The sequence below is a fragment of the Solanum dulcamara genome, chromosome 5, assembly GCF_947179165.1.
Source record: "Solanum dulcamara chromosome 5, daSolDulc1.2, whole genome shotgun sequence".
Lineage (NCBI taxonomy): Eukaryota > Viridiplantae > Streptophyta > Magnoliopsida > Solanales > Solanaceae > Solanum > Solanum dulcamara.
The window spans coordinates 65,167,377-65,185,198 of record NC_077241.1 but is presented as its reverse complement, the minus strand read 5'-3'; the positions used below and the strand labels follow the sequence as shown (position 1 = coordinate 65,185,198).

The window sequence follows — 17,822 nt, the reverse complement described above, 5'->3', positions numbered from 1 at the left end:
TAAAGCTAGTCAATTGATGATGAATCCTCGTGTTTGAGATTGAGACATTTGTTGTGGTTGTGTTTTTTTTTTTTTTGTTGCTTAGAGGGAAGGATATACATGAAGTTATGAATCCATGTATCCAAATTGTTATATGAATGGTGTATTATGTTTGTAATATGAGTTTGTAGTCATAAAATACGGTCAATTTAAATGTTCTTTCGGCTTATTGGACAACAGTATGTGGTGAGAAATGCGAAGTAGAATATAAGAGGATATCTCTATGTATTCTAGGTTGATTAATCTTTAAAATCAAACAGAGTAGGACTGACTTTCATATGAAGTGTTGATATGCAAATGGCACCGAGAAGAGTTCCAGTGATGCTAACCGATATGAATCTTTCATTTTGACGAAGGGAAATTGTGACAAAACAGTATAATGTTATTCTAATCTAAATGTGGTCATGTCAAATTGTCTAACGTAAGTGTGAGGATTTGGTTCGGATACTCTAAAACACATTAAACACTTACTAAACTTGAACATAATCTTGTATAAGAGCATGGAAAGAAGGGGAGGTAAGCAAAAGAAATAGAAGAAGCGGAAGTAGCATTCCCAGTTGGTTCCTCCCAAAAAAATTCTGCATTTTTTTTAATTACCCGACTCTGATGTACTGTCCTAGATTTGGAATCCAAACTTCATGGTCAATTATAGTTCATTTAGTTAAGGAATTTAATTATCTGATTAATAAGGAGAAAACTAAATGCTGTCTTTGATAGAGATAACAAAGGAGCTCTAACTTTGCAATAACCACCTTAGTTGAAGGAGGGTAGGTCTACTGTGTTGTGAGTCAAGTAGGGTGATGGTAATAGTAAAACTTTCAGATGGGTAGTGGTTTTGGAAGCTGAATGAAATCCGGAAGACGGGCTCAGGGGAAGTGGATTTTTTTTTATGATCGAGAAATCTGTTAGGATCAACTGTAGCCTTTGGAACTCGGTGATAATGTGCCCCTCCCCTCTACCTCCTTCTTCTTAGATATCAGGCTTAGTTTGCATGGCGTAGGGTTCGAATTTGTGACCTGAGTCACAAGTCCCTCAACCTTTTTCACTTGAAAGCCTAAGGTGCATCAAGTTCGCAAATGGAGAAGATGAGGATACTTATTAGAATAGATGAGAAAGTCACATTAGTTGTTTCAGCCTTTCAGGACTGAAAATTTTCATGAAGCAGGGTTATTTTATTTTTTTTAATTGTAAATATACGATTGTATTACCAAGTGAGAATTACAAAGCAAAAGAAAAAACAAAGAACTGGACATCTCCTAGAACTGTAATCAGCAAGTATTCTATCATAATCTGCCAACCAACTACCTAGTGTTAGAACCAGCATACATCCCAGTAGCTATTCACATAGGGTACCGATCTAACACAAGACTTAATTCTCCCTCTGATATGGACCTCTTGAACAATTTTCCTCACTAGAACTTCACAGCTTCTGCTTTTCTTCTGGAAGATCCTATGATTCCTCTCCTGCCAGATGTAATATACACTAGCTGCTAGTGCAATTCTGAATACTTCAGCTTCTGGGAGTTTACCTTTGCAGTGAACTTTAGTCCATTTCTGCTCCTCTGCCATCCTGTAGCTTGCCTCTGGATAGCTTGCCAGTTTAGGATTTTCTGCCAGACTTGGGTTGAGTAGGAGCAGTTAAAGAACAGGTGCTCAGTGTTCTCATTCCCATTATCACACAGGACACAACTGATGTTGTGCACACTTCTCCACACAACTAGTTTCTCCTTTTTCAGGAGTCTCCCATGAAAAGTTAAGTACAAGATAAAAATCCATTTTGGACGGGCGACATTATTGCATATCAGTTTTCTCCATTCTACTCTTATTAATCCCTTCTCAACAATTGGTAAACTTGTTTAATGGAGAATAGCAAGATTTGACTGATAAAATAGCATAAAACAGTATCAAATGCTTAAAAGAAAATCCAAATATGAAATATCTCGGAGCTCATTTGTCCCAGCCTTGGTAGACGGAGTTACCTGAAACCTGTTGCTAGTGAAAGGTGAGAGGTATCCTGTGGAATTAGTCGAGGTGCGCGGAAGCTGGCCCGGACACCACAGTTATCCAAAAGAAAAAACTCCGAGTATACAGGGCGAACTATTTAAGGTGTAAAGTGTTCACAAGGCATTTAGTCTAAGGATTAAAGTGTATTTAAGGTGAATGCCTCACTTATCTGTGAGAAATATAGAGGGAAAATATTATTGAATTGTGTATATATATATTATTACACAGAGACCCTATTTATAGACACTACAATACAATCCTTTACCAAGTAGGATACTATTTACTATTTCTATTCTTATATCTATTCCTACTCTAAGTAGGATTGTATATATCTATTCCTATTCTAACACTCCCCTTCAAGCTAGTGCATACAAGTCATAAGTCCCTAGCTTGTTACAAATGTAATTAATACGAGGATTGATGAGTGGCTTGGTTAGATATTTGCAAGTTGATCACTCGACTTCACAAAATTGACAGTCAATCTCAATGAACTTAGTTTTCTCATGAAATATTGTATTTGATGCATAATGCCAGTCAATTTCAATGTGCTTGGTCTTCTCATGAAATACTGAATTTGGGGCATAATGTCGATAAAACACAGAGTGATAAATTCTTCAATTGTAGTGTTGAGCTTTCCAAACCAAGCTTCAGAAGATTGTTTTAGACCATAGAGTGACTTACACAATCAAAATACAAGGCTACCAGACTCCCCTATAGCAACAAAATCTGTTGATTGCGCCAAATAGACTTCTTCCTAGATATCATAATGGAGAAAAAATTCTTAATGTCCAATTGATTAAAAGACCTATGGAGAACAATAACTATAGATTGAAGAAGGCGGACATATGCTATTTTAGCCACGAAGAGAAAATATCACTGTAATCCAGCCCAAATATCTGAGCATACCTTCTTCTTCTTTTTTTATTTGCGAAAGTAAATCTGAAACGGAAAGAAAACACTGTAGGAAAACTCAGATCTCTCGTAAACAATGCAATGGTCGCTAAACAGTGCTCGAAATCTGGTATATATAATATATGGAACATCTCGAAATCAAGGGATGAGTAGATCCTAAACAAGAAAGTCATTGTAAAACTGGCCGAATCATACTCATGCATCGGAGTATTAGATTTGATGTGGTCATAATCTGAGAAATAAAATTATATGATTAGGGTCGGAATGATGGCACAACCCTATTAAGAAAGAGAATTATATGGGTAGGGTCGGAATAATGGTACGATCCTACTGGAAAGAGAATGATATGGGTGGAGTCGGAATAATGGCACGACCCTACTGAAAAATAGAAATTATATGGGTAGGGTCGGAATGATGGCACAACCCTACACAAATAAGAAAGCAGTCATCGAAAAGATGGCACAGTGCTATACAAATAAGATATGTAAAAATAGTCACCAGAATGATGCACGGTGCTACACAAATCAGATATGAGAAAGTAGTCCGGAAAAATGCACAGTACTACGCAAATTAATAATGAAAAAAGTAGTCACCGAAAAAATGCACAATGCTATGCAAATTAGATATGAGAAAATAGTCACTAGAAAGATACACGGTGATCCCAACTTTTGCTAACATAATCATTGGTCAGACGGGTGGCATATATGGGTAATAGCCTCCCGTTGGCAGCGAAAGCTCTTTGATTCTCTACTAAGATTGTAGAGGCTCTGATACCATGTGAGAAATATAGAGGGAAAATATTATTGAATTGTGTATATACATTATTACACAGAGACCCTATTTATAGACACTACAATACAATCCTTTACCAAGTAGGATACTATTTACTATTTCTATTCCTATTAATATTCCTATTTTTATTCCTACTCTAAGTAGGATTGTATATATCTATTCCTATTCTAACCCTGGTGGATGGAGTTACCTGGTACCTATTGCTGGTGGGAGGTGGTAGGTATCCCGTGGAATTAGTCGAGGTGCGCGAAAGCTGGCTCGGACACCACGGTTATCCAAAAAAAAAACTCCAAGTATACAGGACGAACTATTTAAGGTGTAAAATGTTCACAAGGCATTTAGTCTAAGGATTAAAGTGTATATGAGGTGAATGCCTCACTTATCAATGTGTTAGCCCTACGGAGTTTAGTCCCTATGGTCACCTCGGATTGCTTAAAGGCTGCTTGACTTGAGGCTTTCTCTTGTGAGTTCCATTTTGCCTTTCTAGACTTTGGGGACAACTTACCACCTATTGCTGACACATTAGTAGGATGGGAACCAGGAACATTCATTTTGGAGTCAAAAAGTTCCTCTTGCTTGTTAGTGTGGAATATATCCTTTCAAGCCAGTCCTTTCTGGAGTATGCCTTTTGGTTGCTTCTTAGAAAAGAAAAAACTTGGTCAAATCATTTCTTTGCTCCCTTTATACCACTAAATTGGAGCATTCCATTAATGTATTACAAACTCATTCATCCAAGTCAGCTGAAATGTGGTCGTGATTTTAAGATTGTCGTGTGCCAAATATTTTTGACTTATGTTGTTCATCTTTGAGATACTTGTTTACTTTCAATTTTTGGCTGTATAGGTCATAGTTTTTGGTCTTAGTCTGCTAAGATTGGTCTTGACCAAACTGATGAATGGTTTACTTGCTATTATATTTTGCAGAACGATTTACAGTCTTATCATACAACATACTTGCTGATTACCTTGCTATTGATCATCAGAGAAAACTTTATTTTCACATACCGCAATATATTTTGGACTGGGAATGGCGTAAAAGAAGTATCCTTTCTGAGCTTGGATGGTGGTCAGCTGATATATTGTGTCTTCAGGTTATGACTCTTGACTCAATTAATATTGACTTTCTACACTCTTTGAATTGTGGTTCAATCACAGTGATGTTGTGGAATAGGCATAGATTGATGCGGTATGATTCAGGATGTTGGGAAATATTCTAAATTTTATTATAGGTACTGGTTCTCCTTTCAAGCCTGTTTGAAAGGTGCAGTACTATCAGTGAATTGGTAATTTTTGTTTGTAAATGTATGTGTATGGGCTCCAGACGAAAATTTAAAAAGCATGGTTGAGGTGAAGAAATTTTATTTATAACAAAAGATATTTTCCTCCATTTAATCTTCATCTATATATGTATGTGTATATGTGTGTGTGAGAGAGTTATGTATATAGTGAGAAATAAGAAACATGGGATAAAGAATTGGGAGAATGCGTACAGATAACTATCAATTGAGAGAATGCATGAACATAAGTCTTATGCTTGAGTTCTTTTATGTTCTCACTCTGGGGGGGCACTAAACTTAAAAGTTTCATGTAATCCTAGTCTATTTACACAATATATCTAACACTTCTCTTCATTCTGGTGCATACAACATCTATATATTGCGTTTGTTATCGAAATCTATGTGTGTGTGTGAGAGAGAGAGACTAGTTTGTACAAGCAAGGGATTTGGTGAATATATATGCAAGCTAATCATTGATCATATAAACTATATGGCAATGTGTCCTAAGAGTTTCTCCTTGATAAGTGGAGTGACCCACTATGAAGTACTGCTTGATCATCATGCATAATCTCTATGTGAATATATGACCAATCTCTCCAGGTTTCAAATGTTTTAATAGTTGCTTCGAGAACATCTCTAGCACAACTCAGAAAATCAAAGAAAGTGTATCAACACTTTGTATTCTTGGTGTAAAGAAGAGGTATAGAAAAAGCTGAACAGTTAGTAGACTTCTTAGGGTCTGCGTAATTATTGTTACCCTCCTTGTAGTGACTTCTGGTCTTATAATTTTTTGGAGATTGTCAGCATGCCCTTAATGCTGAAGAATACAATCTTACCTTTCTCTTAATTTAAGTCACCAATGACCCTATTTATCATTCTTAACCTATAAGTCTGTGTTTCATTGTTTTATTTATATAATTTCTAGAAGTAACAATTCTTGGTATGGCGTATGATGTTTCCTCATTTCAGGAGGTTGACAGATTCCAGGAGTTGGAGGCAGAATTGAAGTTGCGTGGATACAGTGGCATCTGGAAGGTTTTTGATTCTTTCATGCTATTTTTATCACATGTCAAACAAGTTTACAGATTATTTATTGGTAGACTTTCTGTTGATTAATATGTTGTGGAACAAGTGCCAGAGGGAGGGCCCAACCGAACCCCAATGTATCTTTATTGTCCCAATTTCATCTATACTATCTTAACAACATGAAATCTAAAATTGAAATGTTAAATTACTAATTTACCCTCCCCTAACAATTAAAAACCCTAATAACCAAACTTAACTTGCTACCCATTCGCAACATCGTGAATAGCCGCCTGTTAATGCCAACTCCTTTGATACGCTGGGTACATCATCCCCAACTCCTACAAAGACACCTCCTACAAAGAGTTTCCTTCGCATCTTCTCCAAAAACCAACTACGCTTAGCAACGGCTCCAAAACTCATGGCTTCATATGAAGGGATTTTAACCTTCTCTTTGTGACTCAAATTGGTTGGAAGAATAGACAACGTTGCCTCGAGGCCCTCGACAGTTAATTAGAGATAAGCCAACATTCGTTGAGAAGATAACATAGAGTAGAATCATGGATCAGAGATAAAAAAAACCAGTAAACGTCAAATATTACATAGCCACTGCAATTGAAGATGGTTGTGTAGTGTCCCTTAGTGAATACTAGAGAGTAGAGGAAATTGATTTAGGATATATATATTGTGTTGTTAAGACCGAATCTATTGCTGACTTGCAAGATTAATCTTTTGTTGCATGGTTCTCTTCGAATGTGTATATAAGGTAAATATGATTCTCTAAGAATATGTTGGTGGAACATTCACTTTTTGAAATCTCTGAATTTCTGACAACTGTTATGCAAATAAACTAAATTTAACAAAATAAGGCGGAGAGAATAAAAGAGGAGAAAGAAAGACAGAAAGAAGAAAGCAAGAAATTCCGTGTGTATTTTGCCATGCCAAGAGATGCCTATAAATAGGCTAGGAAAAGAGAGAAAATTGGTGGGTTGCCCACTTTCAGTGGGCCCCACGTGAATAAAATAAGCTATTAGTGGACAACCATTACACTCACTTTCTAACACTCCCCCTTGGATGTCCACGACTCGAAAAAGAAAAAGAAATTGCGTGAAAAGTTTCATCACTATCACATTTTGATCCACGTACCCGCACATGTGAGCAGGAGGTCCAGAAGATCATCCACTTATAGAAAATAGCAAATCAAATGCCAGATGCATTTACTGATTTGAAACGGATAACTAAGTCAAATATCCCTGTAGTGAATGTGCCTATCCGGATTGATGTCCCAAAAGAACCATCTACTAGTATCATATCTTCTGAATCCCAAACACGCCTGAAGCGTGGTAGACCATTGGGATCAAAGGATAAAAATCCTAGAAAGAGAAGTGTGAGAAATAATAAAAATGATACTACACAAAAACCTCCTGAAGAAGGTCAAGATTTGAGTAATCCTGATATTCCTGAAGAAATCAGTGAACCCGAGACTCAAGTGAATGAAGATCTTTCAATAAGTTCTTCCGGTGATGAGATAAATTTAGATCGATCTAAAAATCACGGTTGATAATGTTTTTGCATATAATGTTGCACCTAACCTCATGCGAGATAGTGAAAGTCTTGAGCCTAAATCCGTCGAAGAATGTCGACGTAGATGTAATTGGCCAGAATGGCAAAAGGCAATTCAATCAGAATTAGACTCACTTGCTAAATGTGAGGTTTTTGGACCTGTAGTCCAAACCCCTGAAGGTGTAAAACCAGTTGGCTATAAATGGGCTTTTGTACGAAAACGAAATGAGAGAAATGAAATTGTAAGATACAAGGCACGCCTTGTTGCACAAGGATTCTCTCAAAGACTCGAGGTTAACTATGAAGAAACATAATCACCCGTTATGGATGGAATAACATTTCAATATCTCATCAGTTTAGCTGTACATAAAAATCTTGAAATACATCTAATGAATGTAGTTACAGCTTACCTTTATGGTTCACTTGATAATGAAATTTACATGAAAAGTGGTTTTATGGAGTTACAGCTTACCTAAACAAAACTCTCTCGACTAGTGCCTCTTCTTCATACGACTATACTGTTCATCGTCACCAGCAAGTCAAAATGGCTTCACCACCGCTGGTGAAGCTCCCTTGGCCACCGAATATAGATCATCAAACATCACCCCTTCATCCAGCTAATGACACTTTGAATCTGCAAAATAACACTGAAAACATAGTAGCAATTTCAAGTGACGTTGGTTTGACTCAACTACAATCGATCGGTGTTCACATTTTTGAGGAGCTGCGAATTGCTCAAAAAATTGTTGCTCTACAAACCAGTGGATTGATTCGAGTTACAAGACTAGGTGCGCCTGATTCCTTATCATTTGGACTACCCACAGTCCAAAAATTGGATCAAATCACCACACAAATTGTGAGTAATGACCAGGCGATCGCTGAACTGAAGAAGCCAGACTCGCCGGAATGCCACCTTCTTATTCGACCATGCTCCGGCGACATTCGAGACATCGGACCTCCTGGGGTTTGTTCCCCAGGTCATGAAGCAGCTGTGGGATCAAGTTTCACCGGCATAGCAATCGTCGGCGAAAAAATCCATGTCCGCGTCGGAGCTCCGGCAACCCAATCCGACCAAATCCAATGCCAAAATGTTCGTGAAGGTCTTGTGCATCTCCCTAGCAACAAGCGCCAGATCGAATCAATCCCCAGCTCCTCGAATATCTCTTCAACTCCTGATCGCAGTTCGAGCAAAGAACACGCAGGTACACATAATCAATGTAACAGTAAGTCGTCGACGGAAACTCAAGTTGCCGGAGCTCCGGCGAACCAATTGATGGAGGACCAATGCCAAAATGTCCCTAAAGGTGTTGTGATGCTTCACAACCAAACAAGGGACCTCGAATCATCTCCTACAAGTTGGGCAAAGAAGAGTTAATGACATTGTTTTGTTGGGGCTTGTTTTGTCCCTTGGGTTGCTTCCTCCTCTGAACTTGCCATTGCTCAGTCTTTCTATTATCAGCCATCTGTTGAGGATGAGTAGGGATAACATTTGCAGGTTCATTGATGTATGGCACATCCTGATTTTTGTTAATCATGCCCTCTTTGTTGTTGATCTTTTTTGCTGCTTCCTGTTCTTTTCTTTTCCTCTGTTCTTCATCCCTCCTTTGTATATTGAATGCATGTATCAAGTGACCTTGATGTTTACAATACATGCAATAATCAGGAACATTCTCATATAGAACAGCTTGCCACCTCCCTCTAGTTTTATCATCTTCATCATAGCCCAGCCATACATGGGGAGGTCTTTCTTTAGTGAGGTCAACTTGAAGTCTCACTTTAGCTATGCTCCCTCTAGTTTTTTGAATAGAGGCAGTGTCAAGGTACAAAACTTTCCCCACAGATGATAGTAAAGCTGTGATGAACTCCTTATTGTAGCAATGCCAAGGTAGCTCAGGTAAGGCCACCCAGATAGGCACTATTGGAGTTTCTTCTTCCGGTGTGAATGTTGGAGTCCATGTTTGAATTCTCATGGTTTGACCCTCTATGTTCATTCTCTGCTTAGTCCAAACAGTGGTATAATCCAACTCATTGTCCAAATCAATGTAGACATGTCTAGCATTGAAATGAGCAATTTTAACACCCCCTGAAAGTTGAGTTTGAAGAATAAAGCTTCTTCTTATTAACTCTATTTTAGGCATGGTATTGGTAAACTTGCCAACCAAGGTGTACTTGCATCTTTCAGCAAGTTTGTGCATGAAGTCAATTTTTTTAAAAATCACTGCAGGAAGCCCTTGCTTGGTGGTGTATTCAGGGGGGAAAACTCAAAGGGTGCCTCATTCTTAGCTTGGTTTGTTCTGAGTTTGGCAGCAAAGGTCTGAATTACAGTATATGGGGCAGGCTGAGGGGATCTGGTCCTTCAAGTTGGGAAAGTTATTCTTCTTGGGGTTGTGGTTAGTGCTATTAGGTTGGGTCTGAGTGCTAACTACTTTGGTTCCATAATGGTTAGGACCAGTTTTGTCCAGGTTGTTAGGCACCTTAGGATGATTAGTTTCTCCATAGGAGTCAAAGTTGCTAGACACCTTAGGGAAGCTATTGTGGTTATTGGTAGAGGGCTGAATATGGTTTTGGTTGCTAAGCTGGGGGTTGGCTTTGTTGATCACTTTGGATAAATTTTCAGGATAGTTAGCAATCTTGGAGCCCTGCATAGACATGTTCACAGCAATACCAGGTGACTCATTTGCATGAGGCAAATGAGGCTCACTGAATTTCAACAGATCATCAGTAGGAGGCATAGAATTAAAGTGAGAAGACTTACCTGTGGTTATTCTTCCTTATGACTGATTTTGCTCAGCATTTAAGGTATGTTTAACATTTTCATGCTGAAGAATGTTATTATCATTATTCATGATAATAGCATCACTCCTAGCACTGTGACTGTGAGCAACTCTTTTATTTAAGCCTTGACGACTTTTTGAATTTGAACTTGTAGGAGATGATTCGAGGTCCCTTGTTTGGTTGTGAAGCATCACAACACCTTTAGGGACATTTTGGCATTGGTCCTCCATCAATTGGTTTGTCGGAGCTCCGGCGACTTGAGTTTCCGTCGACGAATTATTGTTACATTGATTATGCGTACCTGCGTGTTCTTTGCTCGAACTGTGATCAGGAGTTGAAGAGATATTCGAGGAGCTGGGGATTGATTCGATCTGGCGCTTGTTGCTAGGGAGATGCACAAGACCTTCACGAACATTTTGGCATTGGATTTGGTCGGATTGGGTTGCCGGAGCTCCGACGCCGACATGGATTTTTTCGCCGGCGATTGCTATGCCGGTGAAACTTGATGCTTCATGACCTGGAGAACAAACCCCAGGAGGTCCGATGTCTCGAATGTCGTCGGAGCATGGTCGAATAAGAAGGCGGCGTTCCGGCGAGTCTGGCTTCTTCAGTTCAGCGATCGCCTGGTCATTACTCACAATTTGTGTGGTGATTTGATCCAATTTTTGGACTGTGGGTAGTCCAAATGATAAGAAATCAGGCGCACCTAGTCTTGTAACTCGAATCAATCCATTGGTTTGCAGAGCAACAATTTTTTGAGCAATTCGCAGCTCCTCAAAAATGTGAACACCGATCGATTGTAGTTGAGTCAAACCAGCGTCACTTGAAATTGCTACTGTGTTTTCAGTGTTATTTTGCAGATTCAAAGTGTCATTAGCTGGATGAAGGGGTGATGTTTGATGATCTATATTCGGTGGCCAAGGGAGCTTCACCGGCGGCGGTGAAGCCATTTTGACTTGCCGGTGACGATGAACAGTATAGTCGTATGAAGAAGAGGCACTAGTCGAGAGAGTTTTGTTTAGGTCTGCAAATTGAACATTCAGCAGACGGGGTCTTTGTCAATCAATTTGCCTACACTGAGAAAATCTTAAAACGATTTTACATGGACAGAGCACATCCATTAAGTACTCCAATAGTTGTTCGATCACTTGAAGTGGAAAAGGATCAATTTCGACCTCCAGAAGAGGACGAAGAAATTCTTGGTCCTGAAGTACCATATTTCAGTGCTATTGGTGCACTTATGTATCTTGCTAACGCAAGTAGGCCTGATATAACATTTTCTGTTAATTTGCTAGCAAGGTATAGTTCATCCCCAATGCGAAGGCATTGGAACGGTATCAAATATATTTTGCGATACCTGAACGGTACTATTGATATGAGTTTGTTTTATACTAACAAAGGTTGCGCAGACTTTATTGGTTATGCAGATGCAGGTTATTTATCTGACCCACATAAAGCTCGATCTCAGACAGGCTATCTATTTACACACGGAGGAACTGCTATATCATGGCGATCTACAATGCAGTCTATTGTTGCTACTTCTTTAAATCATGCTGAAATAATAGCAATTCATGAAGCAAGTAGAGAATGTGTGTGGTTGAGATCGATGATATAGTTTATCAAAGAAAGATGTGGCCTGCAAAATAATGTTAAAGTACCCACAGTTATATTCAAAGACAATGTCGCGTGCATAGCTCAATTAAAAAGTGGCTTCATAAAAGGAGACAGAACGAAACATATTTCACCAAAATTATTCTTCACACATGATCTTCAGAAGAATGGTGATATTGATGTACAACAAGTTCGTTCAAGTGATAATCTTGCAGATTTATTCACAAAGGCATTACAAAACATCGACTTTTGAGAAGCTGAGATATAAGGTTGGAATGCGTTGTCTCCAAAATATCAAATGAAGTTTTCATCAGGGGGAGTAAAATACGCGCTGCACTCTTTTTTTCTTAACCAATGTTTTGTCCCACTAGATTTTCCTGGTAAGGTTTTTAATGAGGCAGCACTCAAGATGTATTACCAGACATGTGTACTCTTGTAAAGTGTTTTTATGGAGGCACATTACACGTAGACATCCAAGGGGGAGTGTTAGAAAGTGAGTGGAATGGTTTTCACTATTAGATTATTTTATTCACGTGGGGCCCACTGAAAGTGGGCAACCCACCAATTTTCTCTCTTTTTCTAGCCTATTTATAGGCATCTTTTGGGATGGCAAAATACACACGCAATTTCAGGTTCCTTTCTCTCCCCCTAATGGTGGGAAAAGTGTTTCATCAAACCGGCAATCTGCAAATCGAGCAATGAATAAGTCTCCAGTCAACGGTTTAAGGTATCGAATTATGGAGGGTGAGTCAAATCCAACATATATGCCCAACCTTCGTTGATGGCCCATAATTGTACGTTGTGGTGGTGCTACATGCACATATACCGCATAACCAAAAATTCTTAGATGGGCTATATTTGACTAATGACCAAATACTAATTCTGACGAAGAGTATTTATTATAATGTGTCGGTCTGAGACGTACAAGTGCTGCTGCATGTAAGATAGCATGACCCCAAACAGTAATTGGCAATTTTGTTTTCATTAGTAGAGGTCTTGCTATCAATTGTAGGCGCTTAATAAATGACTTTGCAAGGCCATTTTGAGTATGAACATGAGCAACAGGATGTTCAATTTTTATCCCAATTGATAAGCAATAATCATTAAAAGCTTGGGATGTAAATTCTCCAGCATTATCAAGACGAATGGACTTAATTGGATAATCTAGGAATTGCGCTCTCAATCTTATTATTTGTGCTAACAACTTCGCAAACGCCAGGTTGCGAGATGATAACAGGCACACATGAGACCATCTAGATGATGCATCTATTAAGACCATAAAATATCTAAACAATCCACTAGGTGGATGAATAGTTCCACATATATCTCCATGTATACGCTCTAAAAAGCCAGGAGATTCGATGCCAACCTTCAGGGTCGATGGTCTGGCAATTAATTTGCCTTGATAACAAGCAGCACATGAAAATTCATTATTCGTAAGAATCTTCTGGTTCTTTAACTTCTGGTTTACGATCATATGTGCTTCAATTGCACTAATTTTTTGCATAATATAGGCCAGACGACAAAGTTGGTAATTTTTTCAAAATATATTTCTAGCCTTAGACACACTTGGTTATACGAAGATATTCAATATTCATTTCATTTAGTGTTTCAACATGATATCCATTTCTGCGAATATCTTTAAAACTTAACAAGTTTCTTGGGGATTTAGAAGAAAATAGTGCATCTTCTATAACAATTTTTGTCCCCTTAGGCAGGATTATAGTAGCTCTTCGGGAGCCTTCAATTATTTTTGAATTACCAGATATTGTAGTAACATTAGCTTTTCTTCTAAGCAAATTGGAAAAATATTTCTCGTCTTTAAAAATAGCATGAGTTGTTCCACTATCAATTACACAAATATCCTCTTGATTTATCATTGATCCAAACAAGATTTGAGTCATTTCCATATTTTCGCTTTTAGTTACCTTGAAAAAAATAGCCGGAGTCTCGTGCTGATAATGTGTTATGCAAATAAGCTAAATTTAACAAAATAAGGTGGAGAATAAAAGAGGAGAAAGAAAGACAGAAGAAAGAAAGCAAGAAATTCCGTGTTTATTTTGCCATGCCAAGAGATGCCTATAAATAGGCTAGGAAAAGAGAGAAATTTGGTGGGTTGCCCACTTTCCGTGGGCCCTACGTGAATAAAATAATCTATTAGTGAACAACCATTCCACTCACTTTCTAACAACAACTAAGTTATTGTAGAACAAGTATTTTTAGAACAGTTTTTGTGAGATACAATGGTCTTAATATTAATTTGTGATTAATGCCTTTTTTAAAGAGATGATGCTAGCAGCATTATCCCTTAACAATAAATACTTGCACCTAAAGCTTTCACCTCTGTAAATCGTTTGTTTTTGGTGCCGCTTGGTTGTTAACTGGCTGTTTGCTTTAGATTTTATCTTGCACTTGAGACCTTGATTTTTTTATTGCCAAATTCTACGGTGTATTATCAACCTCCTTTTTTATTGTGCTTTTGCATTTAATTTGCTCTTCAATTTTTCAGGTTTCATGAATTAACATCTAATTCTCATACAACTGACTTCAATCTTATCCCCTTATTAGTTCATGAAGTGATATAAAATCACAACTCCCACATATTTACAACACATTGTCCTACTTTACATGCACGTCACTAAAATTTAACAGAAATATTTTTTCTTTTTACTATAAATGCTTTCATAAGAAGTTTGTATTGCTGCTAAGGAAGTGACTCCTCTTCCAATATCAACTTTAAATGAGCAGCAGAATTTTTCACCAACCATTTTACCTACCCATATAACAAGAAATATATCCTTGCTGCAATAAAAAATTGAACTGACAATTATTGTAGATTCACTTGCAGAATATTGCAAAAGGTCAAACATTATAACACAATAACAATCCAATAATTTGATATCATGGTTTGTAACTTGGCTTCATTTAAGTTCCTTTGCTTCTAACTTACTGTTATTTAGACGGAGGAGATGGTTAATTATACATATAATCAACTATCTCAAAACTCTGTTTTTTAATAATAATAATTTACACACACACACACACATATATATATATATATATATATATATTGTATGACTCGACATTCACGTGCAACGCACATGTCGTAAAACTAGTACATTATAATATGCATCATGAATCTGTTGTGAAGTGCAATGTGTAGAGGAATGAGGACCCAATAATAAATTTAGCAAACATCTTGGAGGGAGGCTTTCTTACTTGATTTTGGAATGCTAAATAATCCTCTGTGTTTCAAAACAAGGAGGGGTTTATAATTTCAGTTGCTAATTCGCTAAATCGAAACCATTATATGTTTTCTTTGATAAATTCCAAGTCCTTGGATTTTAAGAGGACAATTCTCTCATTCTTTTCATGCAATCATGTTAAAGACTCCCCTTTTCCCATTTACCTTTTTCATCATTTCTTCAATTCCTCCATTGATACCCACAAGGCACCCTAACCCAAAACCCTGGGACTCACTTTTTTTCATCCAGAGCCCAACTTTATAATATAAAATCCTTCGTCTCTACCTCCTAATAATAGTCTAGACTTAGTTTTGCAAGAATCAAAATGAATTCGGGGATGTTTGGAAACACTAGGTTTGGTTGGAGAGGAATTTTTATCTTTCTCCCTTCTGTTCATCTTTACTTGCACATCTGAGTTCCTAAGGCATTCTAAAAACTAAGCAAGAAGGAAAGCTGGAGTTGACCCATTTGGTGGTTTGGACAAGACAGATTTCTCTGGTGGTGAGCTTCTTGACTTAACATTATTTTTTGGAGTTCTCATTTTGCGAACTCGAGACAGAGATATATTTTAATCCCCTTTTTCACCGAACAGTCAGTTCTCATATACTACACAACCATTGTACTTGTACTTAGATTGTCGAGGAGAAAAGTAAATAACTAAACATAACTTTGTAATTTCTGGAGGCCATGCACTCCAAATCAGTCTGGTGTTGCTTATTGCAGTTTTTATAGCAATTCTGCCTCGTTCTTTGCCATTCCATCATTGCTTTGCTGGTTTACTTTCCTAGTCTATTCTAGTATCAGGAAAAGAGAACCTGGATGTTCTGCACAGAAAGGAGTAGAATATCAAGGATCTGTTCAAAAAAATAATCCAGTTGGACTTTGTCGTTAGATTTTCTTTTTTGAGAAACTTATTTCAAGTTTCTTCATTAGCTAGTAAAAGTTAAGTGCTGCTTGGTGGTCTGGATATTTTTTCTTGAATTATGTGGGTCAATGGATCATGGAGTATTGTAGTTATATGATGCTGCAGCTAGTGTTATGTTTTTCAGTCCTTAATAAAACTGACTTTTCTCGATGACATGTAAACAAAAAAAAATGGTCCTTGTTAGATAGATCTGTTAGTGCTAGCTTCTTAGTGAACCTAAATCACCGTAGACGTTTCATTCTGCCATTAAGTGCTAATGTTCTAAGCACATTGAATGGAAATTCTACTATACAAGTATCCTTAACATATACATATAACCATTTGAATTATCCATATTTGATACTTGCATGTGCATACGCGTGCCCATAACTAGCTCTGAGAACCGTATTGCTCTTGAGCCACAAGAACAAATGCATAGTTTGTATTGTTTAATAGTAATACTTTCTTGTGCAATGTGGGATAGATTAACATGATTTATATTTGATGTAGAGGCGTACTGGAGATCCAGCTGATGGATGTGCAATATTTTGGCATGCATCAAGGCAAGAAAATTCTATTCTTTTGCACCCTCAAATCAGAAGAATAGACTAAATAGACAATGCTGGTACTTAATTGTTGCATGAGGATACACTTTTTAATATGCTTTTTGTTTGTTGATCCCGTGTTTTGTACATTTGATATAGTCATGCCTTTGCAGATCTTTGACACTTTGAGCTGTTATGTGTATGCTTTGGTGGCTTTAATATCTAGCTTGTCTTTCAGGATTTTATGAAGTTCTTACAGGCTCTATTCGATTGTGATTTCTAATAGTCAGTCCTTAAAATTTGTCTTCCTTCTTTGGCAATCCAATAGCACTCGTTTGCACATATAATGAATGAATTAAGGATTGATAAAAGTGTTCTTTATGGAGGAGTGTTAGCAGCATAATACTTCTTTCTGCACCGGCAAACATAATCAGCCAACCAATCTATCATGTTTTAGTGTATATTGTTTCCTTGATTAGCTCATCACATTTTACTCCGCTCATGCTATGGTCAACGTAATTCTTTCTGCATTAGCAAACATAATCAACCAATCAATCACATTTTAGTGCATATTGTTTCCTTGATTAACTAGTCAGATTTTACTTGCCTCATGCTATGATCATCATCGTTTGAACTGTAAAGATATGGCACCTGGGCCTAACTCAACCCCAAAAGCTAGCTCAATGAGGGGAGGATTGACCAAGTTCATATAAGGAGTCCAATTCTCATCCCTCTAGCGATGTGGGAATTCTTAACGCTCCCCCGTATGCCCAGACCTCAACTGGAGCGTAGACACTATAATATGACACTTGCGCCTAACTCAACCCCCAAAGCTAGCTCATAAGGGGAGGATTGTCCAAGTCCGTATAAGGAGTCCAATTTCCCATCCCTCTACCGATGTGGGAATTCTTAACACTCCCCCGCATGCCCAGATCTCAATTGGAGCGTGTACACTATAATATGGGGGGCCCAACATCGGTGAACAAAGAATTGGGATGGGCCTGACTCTGATACCATGTAAAGATATGACACATGGGCCCAACTCAACCCCAAAAGCTAGATCATGAGGGGAAGATTGTCCAAGTCCATATAAGGAGTCCAATTTCCCATCCCTCTACCGATGTGAGAATTCT

General features: G+C 37.8%; 1 protein-coding gene across 3 annotated transcripts in view; it reads left to right on the top strand.

Moving 5' to 3' along the window:
- LOC129889365 (carbon catabolite repressor protein 4 homolog 6) overlaps positions 1–17,822 on the top strand; it is a 38,945-nt gene that overhangs the window by 974 nt on the left and 20,149 nt on the right. For all 3 annotated transcript variants that reach the window (XM_055964636.1, XM_055964635.1, XM_055964634.1), the window contains exons 3-5: positions 4,671–4,837; positions 5,993–6,058; positions 16,655–16,707. In XM_055964636.1, coding sequence (XP_055820611.1) covers positions 4,671–4,837; positions 5,993–6,058; positions 16,655–16,707 — 286 coding nt within the window. The remainder of the gene's footprint in view (positions 1–4,670; positions 4,838–5,992; positions 6,059–16,654; positions 16,708–17,822) is intronic.